This window comes from Candoia aspera, chromosome 5 (genome assembly GCF_035149785.1).
Source record: "Candoia aspera isolate rCanAsp1 chromosome 5, rCanAsp1.hap2, whole genome shotgun sequence".
Lineage (NCBI taxonomy): Eukaryota > Metazoa > Chordata > Lepidosauria > Squamata > Boidae > Candoia > Candoia aspera.
Genome location: NC_086157.1, coordinates 15,377,308 through 15,397,897, shown reverse-complemented (window position 1 = coordinate 15,397,897; position 20,590 = coordinate 15,377,308). Strand labels below are relative to the sequence as shown.

At 39.8% G+C, this 20,590-nt stretch overlaps 2 protein-coding genes across 2 annotated transcripts in view; one reads left to right on the top strand and one right to left on the bottom strand.

The window, feature by feature from the left end:
• DNAJC3 (DnaJ heat shock protein family (Hsp40) member C3) overlaps positions 1-14,672 on the top strand; it is a 37,020-nt gene extending 22,348 nt beyond the window's left edge. Inside the window, exons 8-12 of the mRNA XM_063304650.1 lie at positions 1,232-1,337; positions 1,435-1,555; positions 4,620-4,752; positions 7,343-7,491; positions 10,230-14,672. Of these exons, the coding sequence (XP_063160720.1) occupies positions 1,232-1,337; positions 1,435-1,555; positions 4,620-4,752; positions 7,343-7,491; positions 10,230-10,384 (664 nt within the window). The 3' untranslated portion in view covers positions 10,385-14,672. The remainder of the gene's footprint in view (positions 1-1,231; positions 1,338-1,434; positions 1,556-4,619; positions 4,753-7,342; positions 7,492-10,229) is intronic.
• A 511-nt stretch (positions 14,673-15,183) lies between these two features.
• UGGT2 (UDP-glucose glycoprotein glucosyltransferase 2) overlaps positions 15,184-20,590 on the bottom strand; it is a 78,426-nt gene continuing 73,019 nt past the window's right edge. Inside the window, exons 37-39 of the mRNA XM_063304651.1 lie at positions 18,528-18,644; positions 17,139-17,283; positions 15,184-15,376 (exon numbers count right to left, since the gene is read on the bottom strand). Of these exons, the coding sequence (XP_063160721.1) occupies positions 15,354-15,376; positions 17,139-17,283; positions 18,528-18,644 (285 nt within the window). The 3' untranslated portion in view covers positions 15,184-15,353. The remainder of the gene's footprint in view (positions 15,377-17,138; positions 17,284-18,527; positions 18,645-20,590) is intronic.

Below are 20,590 nucleotides of genomic sequence, written 5' to 3'. Positions count from 1 at the left end.
ACTAACTGAAAACGAAAGGCAAGTTTACACTTTTTTTCCCCTTTTCCTTTTCTCCCTGGAATCTTTAGTCCCCTCCAGTGTCCAATTTTAATCATAAAGTCTCAAATTTCTGCTATTTACAAAACAATTTGGTTCCCACGAAGAGCTGTTTATTTTATTTAATTATTTCCAATAATTATAAAATAATTGAGTAAAAGTCTCAATAGTCCAAATTTGTCTGGACCCTTTATTTATAACTTTCTTAGGTCAAAATTTTATTTTGCTTTTTGCCATTTTCCCGCAATTCTTTAAGCATTTAAACGTATAGTTAATTTTTCTTTTGTTAAAGAAGGAAGGTAAACTCACCAGGTAGCTTTTCAAACTTGTCATTCCGAAGATCTCTAATTAAATAAGATCTCTAAATAAATAAGCAATTTCCGAAAGTGATTAGAAAGTGAGGTTAGTGAACCCAGTGTCCATTAAAAGGCTCTGCTGTGGTTGTGAACATGATGACTGATCACTTCGTCTCCCAGCGCTCAAACCCTTGGGAGACTGCTGTCCTGCAGTCCTTGCAAGGAGCAGCTGTCCGGAGGACATGTGGGTAATCTCCTGTCCTCTCCTTGTCCGGGGAGGTTCTGAAGAACAGGTTTTTGCCGTGGTCATTTCCACTTCCCCTGGAAGTTAGACTAGAGCACTTTTTAAGGATAAAGGTGAGGGCCACTGAAGTGAGAGCAGTGAAGAGTGAAAAGCAGAAGAAAGTGGTGTTGCTTAAGTAAAAGTCCACTTCCACAAAGTTGGATTTCATTCTGGCTTTCATTTCTCTGTTAGCAGAGAATGCAGAGCTGCTGGCCATCAGTCACATTCAGTTTACCTGTTATTTCTCAGAGAAGTAGGTTTTGCTCCAGGAATTCTGAAGGTCATGGTTTATGGCAAGGGTGTATGGTCTCCATCTGATCTGCAAGAGTTTCTGCAACTTCTGCAGCTTTCAGTAATCACCAATGTTGAAAACTAATGGAACAGTTTCCTGCCACTTTACCAACTCACTGAAAACCATGAGTTTTCAGTGAGTTGGTAAAATACACCAATATACTGTACTCAGTTTCCATAGTGGGGTCCATGTCTCTATTTCAGTCTAAAATAGACCACTGGAATATTTATCTTGCACTCTTTAAAATACAGAACAATATAAATTTTATTTTCTTAATTTAATAAATGTCTACTGTAGGCTGATTTTCTTTCTTGATGTAAATAGGTACCCGGAAGCCACTGACAAGTATGAGGCAGTTATGAAGATGGAGACAAATGTTCCTGTTTATACCACTCGAGCCAAAGAGAGAATCTGCCATTGCCTTTCAAAGGTAAACACTTCAGTTCAGTTGGCAGAAAACAACTGAGAACATAATGACCTTGCTGGTCCATCTTACTGACCTTACTGGTCCATCTCACTTTTCTCAGAATCAACAGTCGACAGAAGCCATTAAACTTTGCACTGAAGTTCTGCAGCTAGAGCCAGAAAATGTGAATGCCCTCAAAGATCGGGCTGAAGTATACTTGCTAGAAGAAATGTATGAAGAAGGTACAGTTTGAAGGATAATGAGTACATTCATTGGGGTGTCCAGTTTTCCTGGGAACTTACCAGTATAGGTAGTCCTTACTTAATGACCACAATTGGGACTGGAATTTCGGTTGCTAAGCAAAGCAGTCATTAAGCAAATCCGACCTGCTTTCATGACCTTTTTGCAGCAGCCGTTAAGTGAATCACTGCAGCCGTTAAGTGAACTATATGGTCGTTAAGCAAATCACATGGTTCTGCATTATTTTTGCTTGCTGCATTATTTTTGCTGGCTGGCTGGCAAGATCAAAAATGGTGATCACATGACCGCGGGGATGCTGCAGCGGTCGTAAGTGTGAGGAGAGGTCGCAAGTCAGTTTTTCAGCATCGTCGTAAGTCCGAACCATTGCTAAACCAATGGTCATTAAGCGGGGACTTCCTGTATGGAGTAGCCTGGATTATTTATTGACATTATACAGAATGAATTAGACTAGGAACTAGGGAAGTGCTAAGTCTTCCATTCTGGGGAAAGATCTAGTATCTCATTTTTCTTCAAGATCACATTGATCCAGCTGTTCAGAGGATGGCGTTAATAGTTTTCTGGAGGCTAATCTTCTGGAAAAGGAAGTGGTTCGGGGTACTCTGGATGTGGTTCAAGAGGAGCCTATTAGTGAGTAGGCATGAATGAAATATTGGGATGGTATCTGAAAGCGTAACTGTAGTTAGATCTTGGATTTAGGAATCATCCTTATGCAAACTGCGTTGGCTTATCTGGGAGTATCCTATGAAATTCAGTGGAGCTTTCAGTTATATGCAAGCATTTTCAGAACTGTGTTAAATGAAACTTAAAGCTTATGTCCAATTAATTGCTTTAATTGGCTTTGCTTTTCATTGCCAAAAATGTTTTCCAGGATGGAATTTGTCTCTCCCTATTCCATCCTGCCTTAAAGTGAATATGGGCTTGAAGTTTTCAGGTGGAAGATGCGTACAGTAGATTATGGAAAGGACCGAGTAATGAGTCTAGATATGGAATGTTCAGCGTGGCTCCTTGGTGCCTACTGGGGCCCCTGTTCTGCTTTATTTTTAGAGTTTTTAAAAAGATGGTTAATTTCAAACAAAATTGAACAAAGAAAGCTGGCATGCTTGAAGCAAATCACCAACCTTTGGAATTATCTTTATTTCCAAAAGTGCCCTTGATTTGAGGTACCCTCATATTTTCATTTATTGTATTTGGGCAAGGTTACCTTTTTTCAGTTTATATAAGAATTGGGGCTTTGTTTTTGTATGTGAGATGTGACTGGAAGGATGGCTGAATTTTCCTAGATTGAGACTCTTTGTAGATATTTCAACAACCATATGTACTGTGCGCTCGCTCGCTCGCTCGCTCTCTGTCTGCTATGTATTGAGAAATATCCTTGAGATCTGTTGTTCATTGGCAAAATGGAAGGTGTAACAGATAAAACAGCAATTGAATTTTTCTCAAGTACATAATGCTTGTTTTAGCTAGATACTACTATACATGTATAGTAAATAAAACAGTGGAGCTGGGTCTTAATTTCTTAAGCATGATTCCAATTATGAGGTGACACAGCTAGTAAGCCAGTCAGGGAACCCCAAAGATAGGATGGCGGGCAGACTGTTCAAAGTCGGCAAATATGCAGTTCCTTCCGAGCTAGGTCTCCATTGGAGTTCCATCCCATGGGCTTTTTTGACTAACTTATATAGGTTCTGAACCACATCTGTTCTGATGGTCTCATCTTGCTTCCTTTGCCAAGGACAAGTCTATTTTATCTTGTGCTTGGAAAGCTTTGTCTAGTTCTGCTAAAATGAGAACATCTAGATTAAAGAGTATTTGTCAGGTGGTGATGAGACTATCTCAAAGTTAAGTAGTATTTGTTTCCCAAGGATTTTTGATTGACAATGAGAAAGATCATCCTACTCCACACAAGTGTCATGGAATATAAAGTTCTATGCACCTCAGGGAAAGAGATACACAACACTATCAAATTCCTCCTCACCAGTCTTCTGGTACAACCACCAGGACTATAGGGGTAGCGTGTATGATTTATTTTCCCCTTTAAAAGGTGGAGTTGTTACCAGTCCAATTTGGGATACCATTCTGGAGGTTTAGATTAAAAAAAAAAAGAACTCTGAAATAAGGCTAGATGAGGCAAATTTTATAAATCATCTAGTTTTCTGGTAAGTCTAACAACTACATGGCTTTGACTGTGCCATTAGGTCCATCTTTAACAATCTGCATGCAGCCATCAGCTAAGATGCATTGCGGTTGGTGAAAGAAATGATTCCACAGACATTCATTCATTACCAAGTTTTGATAATGCATACTTTCAAAGAATCAGTGAGGTGATCTTGCCTGTACTGCTGTTGAATGGAAAAGTCCATGAATTTCCTTTTCCAGCTGAGATGTCAGTATAAAGTTTGTAAGATAGGCATTTAGAGCCATACCCTGCTGGCTTTCTAAGTGAATGACATTCACATTTAATGTTCTGGCTGCTGTCAGTCAAAATATTTTAGTGGCACAACACAGTAGGCTGGCTAGTGAAAATGAAAGAGAAGGCAGAGTTCTTTGTTTGCAGATGGACATTTTAAACCACTGGGGTATCAGAAATACTTCCACAATGTTCTGTAAAAAGGGATTGGATACAACCACTGAGTAAATGGTATAAATTGGACCATATCTCCTGCCGGCATGCCTAGAAACAACAAAAAGATAAATGTAATGCCTACTGAGAGAGAACAGCTGCTAGAAGATGATCTGATGCAGATACTTTAGCTCAGCAAAGTTGGATATCTTTAGATCCATAATGAGGTGTTCCAAAATTAGAAACTGAAAACCCAAAAAAAGACTCATTACATAGAAAATGCAAAGCAGACTGTAGTGAAGAATGCTAAAATGGAAATGGAAGCATTTCATTTATTGGTGTGAGACAGTCATACAATTACAGAAAGATTCTTGGTTTTCCTTTATCGGATTTCAAATAAATACCATTTGAAATCTGACCATGCTGGAAATGAATTACTGTATTGCAAATCTCTAAATATACCCTGTTTGTTGTCTTTATGATAGCTATCCAGGACTATGAAACTGCTAAAAAATACAGTGATAATGACCAACAGATTCTGGAAAGCCTTGAGAAAGCCCAGCGGATGCTCAAGCAGTCTCAAAAGAGGGACTACTATAAAATTTTAGGAGTTAAAAGGTAAGCATTTAGCAATTGACAAGCACCCTTGGTTTGCTTAGATGCTGCTTTTTCTTCAAGATGCTATACTGTACTGTATTACCCTTCTAAGAAGCTTGTAAGAAGGAGTTTCTCAAAACTCTCTTCCTAAAGTTCTGTATTAGGGGAGGAAACTTATAACCTATAATCTGCATTTAGAGAAATTTAGCTCTTGAAGGGAATTGAGCATCCTGGGTTCAGAGAGTCGTCATTCTGCCTATTTTCATATTAAAGAGAAGCCAAGTCATATAATAGGACATGGTATCTGCAAAGAAGACAGCCAAAATACTTGAATTCCCATCTACTTACAGGGGACTTGGCTTCTGCCAGATGCTTTCCCCAGATTTCCAAGTACTGTTCAGTGCTGGTGCAGAATCCTAGGTGGGATTGCACTGAATCCATGGAAAACAAGATTTTGATTAATCTTTTGACTTAAGATATTTTCTAATATCTTAAGGGAGTAAGATGGCCATATAATTCTCTCTTTGTTTTAATGGCCTTATTGTAAACTCCAGCATTTCCCTTCTGCATGTTGCAAGTGCCCAGTGCAGAGCTGCTGGTTCATTATCTTCTAGGAGCAGCATTGGAGACCATCCTGTTATCCGTGGCAAAAAATGAGGAGAAAAAGTAGGAGCCCTGGGTGCTCCATAGCATGGCCAGAATCAAACTGCGACAAGCAAAGCCTATGCAAGCAGCATCTGTTCAGTACATGTTAGTTCACATGGAACTTCACTTAGTTTATGAGCCTTTGCTTAACTTCTCTTCACGTTGAGACCATTATTATTTATTATATTTTATTATTTATTATTGGGTATCTATTTATTATTAAATATATATAAGGTGTGTGACAAACATACTTTTCAAATTACAAAAGGTAAAATTGCGATAAGGTAGTTTTCATTTAGCAACCACAATTGGGACTGGCAACTCGGTCGTTAAGCAAAGTGGCCACCAAGTGAAACTTCACTGTGCTTATGATCTTACTTCAGCTTTCCTTTGCTTTACAGACCTGCAAAGGTTGTAAATGTGAGGATTGGTCACAAAGTTACTTTTTCATCACCATAGTAACTGCAGTAGGTCACTAAATGAGGCAGTTGCTAAACAAGGATTACCTGTACATTTTGTTTTGTTTTGTTTTGTCTTTTATCCATTCGAACGTGTCTGATTCTTGGAGACTGCCTGGACAAGTCCTTGCAGTTTTCTAGGCAAGGTTTTTCAGAAGTGGTTTGCCATCGCCTCCGTTCTAGGACTGAGAGAGTGCGACTGGCCAAGGTCACCCAGCTGGCTTTTTGCCCAAGGCGGCTCTAGAACTCAGTCTTCTGGTTACTAGCCTGGTGCCTTAATGACTGCACCAAATTGGCTCTCACCTGTAGTATATTAAAATCTAAAAACAATAAAACAATGGAGTGGCTGGGTTTGCGCACTGCATAACACCGTAGCTTTGTTAACCATGGTTTGTTGATGAACCCACTGTTCACTAAGTTCATGCATCATGCTAAGTCATAAATCATGGTTTACAAGTCACAGTTTTACCTTCGTATGTGTTAAGTCCAAACCAAACAGACCTCTTTATTAGCAGCTTGTTGTTCCACATAAACCTTTTCCTTCCTCCCTTCAACAACACGTTGGCTTTCTCTCTAACTTCTAAAACTTGTCAGTTTGGGTGCTGGCTATAACAAAGCCAAATAATCAATATGAAGAAAAGCAAAAAGGAGGGCCTGCAGGCTGACAACTATGTTAGAAGAGCTTTGACCTCCAAAGTCGAATGCTGCATCTGGAAGATTTAACGTTGATTAAGGAGGAAATTCATTTTGACTGAGTATCATAAGCAAAGGTTGAGTGAAATATTAAAAGTGAAGCCAGTGCTATGCAAAACATTATATTCAAGCTGGAACAACTTGAGAAGTTAAGATGATGATTGCTTGGAAGGCTCCCCTTGAAATGTAGTCCCTACTGTCTTGAGAGTACAGGTGTAGATGCAAATGAAATGAATGCAAATGAAAAAGCTCTACTGTATCACAGGGTTTGTCCAAGAAGATGTTTTCTCCCTCCCCTTTGCCCCCGCCTTTCCTTTGGCGTCAGGAATTACTTTCTAGGAATGTCTTTCACTATTCCTTAGCAACAAGAATGTTGTTGCTTGGGCCAGCAAGTTGCTGGGGCCTTAACATTTGTTCCAAGATTGAGTTAGCAAAATGCTATGAACAGTTTTGCAGCTCTCCGTCATGGCATATGATGCCGCAGCTCTATCCCGGAAGCCACACTCTGATTCGTGGGCCTGCCTTTGCTTGTTAGCGCCTGCCCGTCCTCCATGGACTGATGGACTTGTTCTGCAGGGCACGCTGGAACTATTTGAAGGGTTTGCTGCCTAACTTGCTGCTTCTGAGGTGTAAAACTTCTATTGCTCCATTTATTTAATGAGAGGAACATTTTCTTTGCAAAAAGCCAAGCAGAAAAGGATTTATCTGGGAAATGTTATATTGCCTAGATTTATGGAAGTTTCTGCATTCATATGTAAAAATCTTACAGTGGCGTGAAGGGATTATTTCAAGTTAATTTCTTACGTTTCTGACAGGAATGCCAGAAAACAAGAAATCATAAAGGCCTATAGGAAGCTGGCAATGCAGTGGCACCCAGATAATTTCCAGGATGAAGAAGAGAAGAAGAAAGCGGAGAAAAAGTTTATTGATATTGCAGCTGCCAAAGAAGTTCTCACAGATCCAGGTAAGTGATCTGCTTCCTTTGCTCTCAAAGTACGAGTTGAGCCAGCTGGCTTGTTTTTTATTTCACCTTTATGTGGACAAATCAACATTTATTTTCCTTCGGTGTACGGTGATGTGTTTATTAAGCTGCTTTCACTTTTGAAGGGACTCAGTTTAGCTGATGTAAAGTAAAGAAAAAAAAAGGCATTTTTGCTACCAGATCCACATCGAACCTTCTGAGCTATCCTTGGGATTTCTCCAAGTAGGCAGTAGGTATGTCCAGAAGTTTTTGCTTAAAACTCACCCACAGTGATTCTTCCTTATTCTTTGTCATTCAGTTTAAAACCATTAAATTTAAGTTTTAGGCCATGTTCACACAGTGCACTTAACCTAGTGGCTGCATTGGCACAATGGATGAAGCTTGGTGTTAACTTTAGTGAACTGGCCCACGCTGTTAGTTTATGATTCCATATGTTGTGTAAATCCACCAAAATAGTTACTTCAGTAACAGATTGCGCAGCCATCGAAAATCAGCCACAGTGATTTGTGAGGATGGAATTTGGGGGCTATGTTGTGTCAGGATTACAGATGTGTACTTCTGATTTAAGACTACCGAGGCCTTGGACATGCAGGGGTTCTGCTTTTTTCCCCTCTTCCCTTTACTAAGGTTTGACCCCAGGTTTCAGCCAGTGGCTGGCCTTATCTGAATTTGGAAACTAAGCAGGATGAGGCCTACAGACAGTCCTCACTTAGCGACCACAATTGGGACCAGCAACTCAATCCCTAAGTGCTGCAGTTGCCAAGTGGAAAATAACATGACCATGACAGGCTTACAACCTCACTTCCATTCAGTCATTAAGCAAATCACTCGTGGTCATCACACGACTGCAACTTGAGATTTTACATCCATGTTCTCCATTAACTCTGCTTGTCGGAAGCCAGTTGTGAAACAGACAAATGGCAAGCGTGACCGCGGGGCACTGCAATGGTTGTAAATATGAGGATTGGTCACAAAGCTGTTTTTTTTATGCCATTGTAACTTTGGTTGTTAAATGAGGCAGTCAGTAAGCAAGGACTGCCTGTACTTAGCATTGAGATGGGAGACAACCTGAGCTTTAGACTAGACTGGGAAGTTGCAAAATGTGTTGAGAAACCAGCAGAACATGGCTGTACTATGTCATGAATGTGTCCATGTTGTCAGTAGGATTTGAATTTAACCTGAGGATGTCTTTAGCCTTTCTTTTATGAAAATAACTCCTTTTCATAAATTTCCGAAACTTAAAAAGAGATGATATGTACTGAAGCAAGGAAATAATTTTCTCACATTTTAAAATACCACTGTGGGACCAGATACATAAGAGACATGATGAATGATGGAAGCTGCACTCATTCAGGCAAATACTTGTACAAAATGCCACAGTTTATGGCAGAGAAGTCCTAATAACTAAGCTGTGTTTAGACCCTGCTAATTAATGGTGTGTTTGTAATATTGAGGCATACATCCTCTGAATAGTTTCTGAGGGAGAAAGCCCTTGACTTAGTATAATCTCTTGGAAATTATCATATAATTTAGACAATCTTGAAGGCCAGTTGGGGGGAAAAAATTGGAAAAATAATTTCCAACATATTTTTTTAGTGAAAAATCACATAGCAATATTAGAATAATTGCCTACCACAATAATTTTGCCAGTTTGGTCAGGAAACGTTTATCTTCATGAGCTATTAAATACCACAAGCTCCAAAGTTTCTCATATTTTTGGGGGTAGAGGGAAGTCAAATTTGGGCAAAAGATATGCAGAGTAATGTTGAAAATCATCTCCTTTATGACAGAGGGTCCTTGTGTGAAACATGGTTGCTGAGAATTAATTTAATCAAAATTAATATTGCTCTCTTTGTTCAGTGAAAATAAGTAGGTTGTTCATTTTCAGACATGAGAAGCAGAGAGGACTACAGGTAGTCCCTTCTTAATGACCATTTGTTTAGCAACTGTTCAGACTTATGATGGTACTGAAACTGACTTGCAACCGGTCCTCGCGCTTACGACCATCACAGTGCATTTGTGGTCATGTGACCATGATTTGGGTGCTTGGCAACCAGTTCACATGTACAACAGTCACAGAGTCCCACGGTCATGTGATTGCCATTTTCGACCTTCCTAGCTGGCTTCCAGCAAGCAAAATCAATGGAGAACCACATGATTTGCTTAATGACCATGGTGGTTCACTTAAAGACTTCCACAAAAAGGTCATAAAATCAGGTCAGATTCGCTTAATCACCACTTCACTTAGCAACTGAAATTCTGGTCCCAATTGTGATTGTTAGGTAGTCCTCGCTTAACAATCACAATTGGGACCAGAATTTTAGTCATAGCTTTTTCTCTATGATATTGCTGATAATATTTTGGAAAAGGAGTATTTTTCAGTTTTGTCTAGTCAAGTCATAATTTTGAAGTCCTAGTGGACTGGACTTTTTGCATCAGCAGCTGCTTAATCAAGTGCTCCTAAGTCTGTCCCCAGGTTCTGAATGAACACTTTGCCCTTTGGAGAAAGTTGTGGTCTGGAAGGAACAAGGAAGTTCCAAAACAATCCTGCCATATCTTTTTTTAGGAGCGTATACTTCCACCATTGTTCTTTAATTTTTCTTTTTTGTTGTTGTTGATGCCGTAGCGACTTTAGAAGCAAAACCTTTGGACAAATGGTTATGGGGTCTAATTGTCCATTGTGTCAGATTCAGTTTGCCGCCATGTTTGTATCTTTTTAGAAATGCGGAGGAAGTTTGATGCAGGAGAAGACCCACTGGATGCTGAGAGTCAGCAAGGCGGAGGAAACCCTTTTCACCGAGGCTGGAATTCCTGGCAAGGTTTCGATCCCTTCAGTTCTGGAGGACCTTTCAAGTTTAAATTCCATTTCAATTAGAACTGCTACACTCTTTTTTATCTTTTTTTAATCTTTTTTTTTTTTTTTTGCATCTGGCAATCTGTATTTTTTTTTCTAGGTAACTTAAAATTATGGTTTAGTCCTTGAACAAGGACTTTAATGAGAACCAGTTTCTTGGTGATAGCCCAAAAGGGAGGCAAACCCAGCAATGTTGATAATACCAATCTGTTTGAGAGTTCTGATGGGTTGAAAGCTCCAGCTCAAGACAAACCCTTGCTTGAAAAGAAACTGATTCAAGAAAGCACTTTAAAGTTTACTGAACTGTTAGTGCCCTTTTTGTGGGAATTAGTCACTTGAAACAACAGAAATAATTTACTCCAGCTTTAAGGCCTCAACTGACTATTGGAAGTATTACGCATCAGTATGACCCTTTAAATGATAGAGAACATTGGCCACTGCAGCCAGCTTGGAGACAGTTTTCTAACTTAATGTTACAAGGACAATTTTCTCTGATTAAAATATCTCCTTCTGGTTGCTTCTAAAGAATTAAATGGAATTAAATTTTTAGCAGGTGGTAGAGAACCGTTTTCTACTCAAAGTTTGCTTGACATTTGAGCAGGACTGAGATGTTGCCCGTAATAAACAGAACTTTGTTCTGCTCCTGAAGATTTATTTTTGAAGGGGTGATAGAGGAGAATGTTGAACATCTTCACAACTATTATACACATTTCTATCATCCCACAGAGTAATAACTCATAGACACGATTGAAAGTCTTTTTCCTGCAACTGAATTCTGGTATTGTGAACTGTGTTCAAAATGGAGCTTGGCAGTCCTCTTGGGATGCAATTTTGAACTTGCTCTGTTTTTCACATCCAGTCCTTTTCAAGAATGCTGCTTTGGACACATAACAAAGCGACGTGCATCTTTCACCTTTCTTGCTCTCATAAGTACACATATCTGACCCAGTCCATTTCAAGTGCAAGTGTCAAACAACTGTAAAATAATAGTGGTTGAACCTCACTAGCTTTTGTACATAACATTCCCTTCATTTTGAAATTTTCATGAGTGGATTCATCTCAGAACATACCACCTTGTTGAATGAGGACTCAGATAGTGCTTTCACGTTTCTCTTTTAAGAATGACTCCAGAAATGCTGGGAAAGGTAGATGTTACCTACTAACAATCATGCTTGTATCTTGGACAGCTTTGAAGGACTGCATAAAGTGCCATTGTTCAAATGGGGGTCGGAGGAAATGGGTTTCAGTCGCTGAGTCCTTGTTTGCATAGGACAGTGTTTCTCAACCTTAGCAACGTGAAGATGTCTGGACTTCAACTCCCAGAGTTCTATGCTGGCTGGGGGATTCTGGGAGTCGAGGTTCAGACATCAGGTTGCTAAGGTCGAGAAACACTGGCATGGCTTGGGTTGCACTGGTTTTGCCAGAGCTGCTTCTCCTAGAGGCCCCATCAGGCCTGCACATGGATTGATCAAAAGGTTTGGCAGTGCTTCTGGGCCAACTGAAATAAAACGCTGCCTTGGAAGTGTTGCCAGAATAAAGCTCTCTGGGGCGTGGCGGGGGGGTAGATTCTATGAGAGCTATGACGTTCTTTTGAAGATAAAGAAATACTAAGTGTTCAACAGTAGCACGTAGTTTTAATTGCTTTAAATCTTCAGTCAGAAAGTGGGGTTTTTTGTGCTGGGGGGGGAAGACAAGATAAATTTGAAGTTCACAGTTGTGCCAAACCTTAAATTGTTTCTATGCCAACTAATGAATAGAAATTGCTTTATTATGCTGCTGTTCCCATGTGATTCTAAGTAGATTTTGGGGGAAATTGGAAAAAAGGAACTTACTGCATTCCTTTGGAAATTAAAGAAGCAAGTTAAAAGGCAGTTCACTTATCAGTTGCTACTGAAAGGTATTTATAGTATTAAATGCCTCAAATGTGAAAAAAATGAGACCTTTGGCTCTGCAAAATAGTTTCACTTAAGCAGTACGTTTTAAGAGCACAGAGATTAAATATGATGGTCTTCAGCAGCTGAGGGTAAAAGAATGGCTTGTTTTTCTCTTCTGTAAGAAAGAAAATAGGACAAAAACAGGTTTTAATTACAAGATTTGGGTTGGGGATCAGGAAAAAAATCCTAAAAGAGCATGCTCTTCAACAGTGGAACAGGCTCCCTTGGAACTGTACGACTCCCTTCTGTGGATGTTTAAACAAAGGCTGGAGAACCATTTGTGGATGCTGACAGATCTTGCAGTGGACGGGGTTGGATTAGATGATCTCCAAGGACCCTTGCAACCCTTACGTAGATAGAAATCGGCTGAAATCTCACCTAATCACTATCCTGTTTTGAATTTTTGGCATCTTTATTCAAACTTCCAAAAGATTTGGTGATCCCTCAAGACTACAGCCATGTTTAAAAAAAAAAGGTTCAGTGCTCTCAGGCACTGTATTATCATCCCCTAATTGGCATGGTGGTCTACAAAGGCTTTCAGAGAGAATGTGGGGGTCCACATGAAGAAAAACATGAGAAACTGCTAGAAATAGCCCAATGGACTATTTGTACCTAGAACTGATCTGTCATGCACGTTAAAGGAGGGAACAGGGAACTTTATGAGAAAAAGGTCACAGGAAAAGTTCGTTTTAAGTAACAAATCCTGCCCCGCCCCCCAACTTCATTCTTCTCAAATGAAAGAAAAAGAGTTGCCTTAGAAACCTGGCTGGACTTGATCTAGCCATCCAAGTTCTTTCTGCCTTAACAAGCTGACAGGAGGAATTAGAATCAATTGACTCTTTCGTACAGATTTGGGGGACAATTATGCAACTAATGGCAGTTTAGCAGTGGGATAACCATATACTTCCAAAATAAATATATTCCTGTGGGACATTAGGACTTCTATAGTCTGTCTTAACAAGTATGAGAAAAATTGCTTCAGTTGCCAAAATGTAGAATGCCAATTTTGTTTATAATTATGGTAAATTATTTTCAAATTGAAGTGTTCTACAAAACAGCTCATGGATTTTAACATTACTTTTTAAATTACTCCTAATTTCATATCTGGAAGCTACTTTGTGGCAGTGAATATTTGTATTAAACTGATGGCAGTGGTATACATTTCACCTACTCACTGAGTCTGAAATCTGAAATTTAAAATTCTAGTTGACGATCAAAATAACTATTGCCTCTCTTAGTGGGCAAATCCTTGGAACCTATTCTTCTTTAAAAAGAACAGAACGAGATCAGAGTAATACTAAATATTTACTAGGAGGTATACTAGAACTTCTGAGACCTTCGCCCATTAATATATGATGTGACAATACATGGGAACCATTGCTGAGCCTTTCCCCCCTGCTAAAAGCTATGGCTGTAGCAAAGTGGTCAAAGTAGTAAACTTTCTTCTTCCCATCGTTACCTAGTTTTGTGAAGGGGTAACAGAAACTTGTTGGTCTATTTCACTGTATTTTGCAGTGGGAGGTTGCAATGCTAAATTCAAAATGGGTGTTCTGCCTGATGTTGGAAAAAGAAGTAGCTGCTTTAAAAGAGACAGGCACACATTTTAGCTGTGCATGCCAAAGCCCCTTTTCTGAAAGGTTCCTGAAGTCACAGCCCTACTTTACAGTAAGAGTTGGCAGCAGGCAAGCTGGAAGCACAAGAGCAGGGTTTTTCAAATGGCGTTCTACAAAACCCAAGGAGAGATTAAGGGGGAAAAGGTTCAAATACAGTTTTCAATCACTAGAGCCCACCTGATCAGGAGTTCCAGGAAATTTTTTGACTTACCTGTTCTGTGGCCTGAAAAAGTTTGCAAGCCCTACTCCAGAGATCATCACTGACCTAACAAGGCTGAGATAATTAAATACAGAGGAATATGTATCATATTAAGGAAGGTCCTTTATTAAGGTCACAGAAAGCACCAGGCACTAGGACAGGCTTTCTCATTAGTTGAGATTTTACATAATGGAGCAAATCAGTGAGCATCCCTGAAGAATCAGTGATTTTTAATCATATTTATAAATAAGCTTGAGGCAGAACAAGTTGTGTGGTGATGCCATGGTCAGTGTGAAATCTCTGCAGATTGTAGAATGCCTTAAGCTAGTAAAGGAAGAGGCTGCTTGATGTTTGGGCCCAGCTGTAAAGCTATGCTAACCTGAGTTAATAGAAGCCTTGCATGACCAACAACTTCCAAATGATCTAAATATTTCAAAAGCAAAAAGATCAAAACTGGCCTTGGAGGTCCAAGCCCTCCTCAATTAGGAGTTTGTGACAAAGTTGTGTCCCTCTAATCTCAAGGAGCTCATATTTACAGTATTTCTTCTGGAGAGTTAAGAATTTTTTAAAAATGCTGTTTGAAAGTTGTAAAAAAAAAAATCACAGAGATTGCTATTTCACCATGGCATGTTCAGCTATGTAGAGATAATAGGTTGCTCCTGATGCCATCACTATTATCCATAAGAGCTGTCCCCATCTCCTCATTTCTACTTTAGATAATGTGAGATATATAGAATCTATGGCACAAGTTTGTGAAGTTTGCTTCCCCGCCCTCACTGGTTACTTTTTGCAGATGGAAAATTTTGACCACAGTGATATTATGTCAATATATTTTTCATAACGGGGGAAAACTGGAAGATGATGCAGGATTCTCTTTGGGGGGAGAGGGAGGGGGCTCACTGAAATAGAATTTGCTAGAAGTGATGTGCAGACATGCTGAATAAAAAATAATTTCAAATACTGTCTTAAGTATTAAATACTATTATAGAAGCTCTTACGTGAACCATTTTAAAACTTAAATATTGCAATAAGTGTTCTATTTGTTTTCTACAGAAAGACACACTGATACCATCACTTCCAAATACACTTTATTTACTGGGCATCTTTTGCAGTCTGTTTGTTCCATGTCATGTGCAATGAGTGTAAAGACAGTTTTTTTAAAGATTGCACAGTATTCTTAAAATATACATACACTAATTAAAACCAGCTTTTCTTTTCTGTCTGTGCAGCATTGCCAAATATTCCTAAAGTTCATCATGTTTGGACTCTGTAAAAGAATTATTATTATCATTAATTCTGAATGCACAAAATTACAAATAAGACAATGTTAAAACTGACCAATATTCTCTTTCTTAATGTCATGCTTCATTCTTTCACCACTCTCATGATCCCCTTTTTTATTCAGCCACAACTTTTAGTTGGTGCTCATGACAAGCTGACTAATGAGAGAGAATAGATGGTAACCAAACCAACCCTCCTTACTGAAGTCTTCCAGACGCACTCCAGGACAATTTATATCGTTCCTGCCCAACTTGGTTTCCAGCATTATTGTCACAAATCAATACGGAGGCAATGTACTAGCAGTGCGTAAAGCATCTTGAATCCCGAACTCTTTGAAGTAGCTTGAAGCTGGAACACTTCTGGCATGGTTGGAACCTTTTTCTGTAAGATTGGAACAGCTGTTTTGGACTTTAAAAGGGGTATTTCAAATTTGGAGTATTTTGTGCACTACTACAAAATGCCTTGCTTGTAATACAGGGCAGTTCAAAAAGAGCTATGATAATATCCTTATGTATCTATGTTTCTGGATAGAACAAGTGATGAATTCAAATATTTTATACATGAATCAATCCATAAGAGAATAAATTCAATCTCAAAAGATTCTAGGGTTATTATCCATAGGTACACAGAAGATGATTATACACAGACCGAACAACCTCTGGACTATATTACAGGGTAAAGTTTATTCCAAATATTCTAAAATCTAGTAACTGGGAACTAACTATCCACCAGAAAAACATTTAATTCCAATTATTTACATCCCTATGTTATATAGGTGCAAGACCTATGCCAGGAAATACAAGTCTTTTTTAGGGAAAAAAATCAATTTAATTATTACTAACTTAAAATCTCATTACTTCATATCTGACATGGATGAGCAAATCGTAAGTGCTGGCAAGATGCCTATAAACTTGACTCCTGACAAACTTTTTAAAGTCCTCATTTCATTTACCCTTGTTAAACCAACTGCTGAATGCAAAAAATGTCAATCAGTGCCTCATTCTCAGCTTCAGTAGCTTCTGAGTGAACAAATATCTCCTCAATCCCATCCCAGGAAGGAGAAAAAACACATTGCTGGTCAATTTTCAATATAAGGTATGTGCAGCATTATGTAGAGTGTGCCGGATGGTGTACAGACACTGCAATACAACTTTGCCCTGTTTGTACAATGGGGTGGGGCTTGCGCTGCAATGTCACACCCTCCATCCTGCAGAGTTTGCCCATCCTATACATGCTGCTGGCTGTGCACGCCTGTGTGGCCATTTTGCAAAAAATCTTGAGTTGCTGATGGAAAAGGCACCCGACTATTGCAAGGCACTTCTTCCTGAATGTAAATTCCAAACAAAAGGTGATGCGCTACATAGTGGATTGCAACTGGGCACTCTTCCTAACAGCCACGATCAGTGCTGTAGGCCGCAGCATATAGCCTTGAAGTATGTTTATGGGTGGGGGAAGAGGAGGGGGAGTCTCAAGGCAAATGTTTGGTGCATCCCACCAAGCCAGAGAAGAAATTTGAAACCATGTTTATGGAATGTGAAACTGACTATAAGAAGTAAGATTAGCTTCACTGAACTGTGTTCATGTGGAGTAGCCCACCCTCGGAGTCCCATCAACTGCACAGGATTATGGGGACAATGTTAGAGGAGACCTCCACGTGATGCTACCTCCTCAAGGCAGATAAAACCAACCATATCTGCTCTCCTCGCAGGGCTATTTCATGAGCTGCTGAAGCTTTTCCTTTGCCTCACCTTTTGGATGGAATGGGGTCCCACTTCTCTTGTCTTTCCTGATACGATTTATTAGCTTCTGTATTTCAGAGTCATAATCTGTCCATTCAGGAACAATCCTGATAGCAGCTTCTAGTTTAGGTTCCTTAGTTTTTGGATTGTTGCACTGAAATACGTATTTTTTTAGAAAAAGGATTACCATGATTTAAAGTCCAAAGCAAAACCCCATTACTACAAAAGAAAAATCACCATGGAAAGAAAGAAATACCCATATTAAAATGAGAATGAATAAATTGTAAACGAGTTACATTATCAAAAATGTCATGTGCTACAGCCCTTGTGAGACAATTAGTCCAGAATGCAAAAAATCCTGAGGTAAGTCAATGTTTCAATTTCTAGAGAATCCGAAAGACGGCTGAGAAAGGGAAACAAACCAGATTGGTTTTCTGGTATTCTCCAACATAGGACTTAGACTGTGAGGGCTCCCCTGCCTCTCAAACTAAACTTCTAAAATATACACCATTTTTGTTGCCCACAGCAGTATTACAAAATGGAACTGTGCTGACACACCAGCAACCATTATGCAAATGACTCTGGGGAAAAATCAGATATTAATATTTTACAGAGAACAACATGTCATGCTTTCCAATCGCTACTCTATTAAGCTGTGGAAACATCTGGATAGCATTCTTTTTATAAACAGAACCATCTGTCACCAGCTCTCAGGAATCCTCAACCCCTCCATTCATCTTTCTGAGTGGCTCATCCCCAAGTAATTCTTCTGTCAGCACTACAATTTACAGAGGGCGAGAAGATGAATTTGAGAAAAATCTCTGACAATCAAATTCATAAAATAGAAATCTAGATATGGGCATTATGGACTGTTTTGTTTCATTCTTCTTTAAAAATGCACAAATGAATCAATACCATCCTGCAGAAAAAGGGAAGGAGCCAAGACAACACACTACATATTCTGTCCCTTGGTATTACAATGACACCTTGTTGCTATAAAACGGAAAGTCTCCACAAAGCTACTGCTCAGTTAGCATCTGCTTGTAGTCTTTGCTGCCAGACTCCGTGAAGGAGACCCATTTGCTGTGGGTTAATCCACGTGTGATCAGGCTTCCCTTCTCTCTCTTTCCCCCAAGGCTATGGGGTAGAAAAGTACAACCAAAATACAGAAATAGGTCAAGTAACTCAAGATAAACTGAGAGGTAAATCCTATTAATCCTACAAATTCTGGCACAGCCCACAATGTACTATGATTTCATGATTTCCATAGTTCAGCTGTTAACTTTTACATGCAACAAGAACGGAGAGAGCATCTAGCCTAACCACAGGTTAGATTCCAGGAGCCAGTGAAGAAAAACGCTGTTACGAAACTGCTTATAGCTTCCTAACTTCACTCACCAGATCAATGATTTTAGCCTTTTCTTTGGATTCGTCACTGCACCAAGTTTCACACCACAGCCATTCTTGAGGAAGAGACTTAATAGTTACCTGATGAATCATGTTATTTGGAAGATCCTAAAAAAGTTAAGATTTAGAATTGTTACTGGAAAACAGTATACTGTACATCGGTCTTCCCCAATTTGGTATTTCTTGTGCAGGTTGGATTACAACTGCATCAAGCTCAGGCAATGCAGGTATATTTGGAGAACAAGGCTTGTAGTCCCTTGCTGCTGCCTGGGACCCTTGCTGCTGCTTGGGAAGAGTGATGTGACTGTCACATATAGTATTGAAACAGGACTAAACTCTCCTAGCTAAGCAGCTTCTTTCTTTTCTAGACTTGCTGCTGTCAGTTTCACAAGAACAGAGAAGGAAAAATGGGCTTCCATGTGAATTTAGGGAAAGAGTAACCTTTGAGAACCGGCATGTCTCTGATCTGCATTATTCTGCCGATCCTGCTGCTATATTCCCAACTTGTCTCTTTTTATGCTGGTATATGGCTAAGAGACATTAAAACATTACGTACTAAAGGTCCAACAGACTGGTATGGCGTGCCTTGGCGTGCCTCGCCTCGCCTTAATTTTATTACTTTACTTACTCAGGAAGGGGGCCGTGGTGGCTCAGTGGTTAAGATGCTGAGTCAGAGGACCATTAAGGTCGGTAGCTCAGCAGTTCAAAACCCAAGAGCACGAGCCGCATGACGGAGTGAGCTCCCATCAACTTGTCCCAGCTCCTGCTAACCTAGCAGTTTGAAAGCATGCAAATGCAAGTAGATAAATAGGTATCACTTCAGTAGGAAAATAACAGGGACATGAAAGGAGCCCCCTCGGGCATCCCCCAGGCAACGGTGATGTCACTGTCAAAGTCTTTCAACACAGAAGCACCTTGGTAGGTGCTTCTGACATGCACACACACACAAAAACTTACTCAGGACAGCATACAGGATTTTTTTTTTAAAAAAACCCCAACAATAATAAAATAAAAACTAATAAAATAATAAACACTCAAAAGCTTGGTGAAAGATACGTCTTTTTACCATCTCCCTAATTGCTGGAAGGGCAGGAGCAAGCACATCTCCTTAGGGAGCATCTTCCACAGCCTGGGAGTTAAGGGGAGAAGGCTCTTTCTCATGCACCCACAGTCAAACATCTGGCAGGGGGGCCTCTTCAGAAGGGCTTCTCCTTCTTATTGAAGTAACCAGGCAGGATCATCACAGTGGACGAGCAAGGCAGTCCCACAGATGATCAGGCTCTAAATGCCCAGCATCAGCCTTCAGTACAGGTGATGCACCAATTTCAATTTCTGAACCCTTTTCAAGGGTAGCTACATATAAAGTGCACTACAGTAGCCAAGACAGGTTGTAAATAAGGTGTGGATAACTGTCACTGTCAAGAAGGATTGCAGTTGATTTACTAGCCATAATTGTGACAAGCACACTCCTTGCTACAGCCGCAGCCTGCAAATCCAGTGACATCTGGGGTCAGGAAACAGTTCCATATGGTAAACCTGCTCTCTTGAGTTGGTGCCAAACAATCCAGAATAAGCTTCATCTCAATCCATTTTTCCCTTACCAGCAGTACCACCATATTGTCCCACTTTAATTTTAGGCAATGTTCAAGAGTATTGATTGTTCTTTTGAGTTGGAAGGGAGGGAGCAGCAGAGTGAGAGCATCATATTTTAAAGCTCCTCACTAACCTTCCTCAGTGATTTCCTGTACATGTTAAACAACATAGGACACAAGTCAGAGCCCCGTGGAACATCACATGTCAGTGACTCAGGTGTAGAACAGCAGTATCTCAGCACCAAGCTCTGGGCATATCCTGACAAAATAGTGTTTCCAAGGCCCAAAAGGATGCTATGGTTGATGATATCAAAAGCCATCAAGAGGCCCAACTAGCAGGGTTGCCCTCCTCCCATCTATTTTTTAGCAGTTATCTAACAAGGCAGTCTCAATGCCAAAATCCCCATTGAAATGGATTCATAAAATCAGTTTTATCCAGATACATCTGTAGCTGTGAGGCCA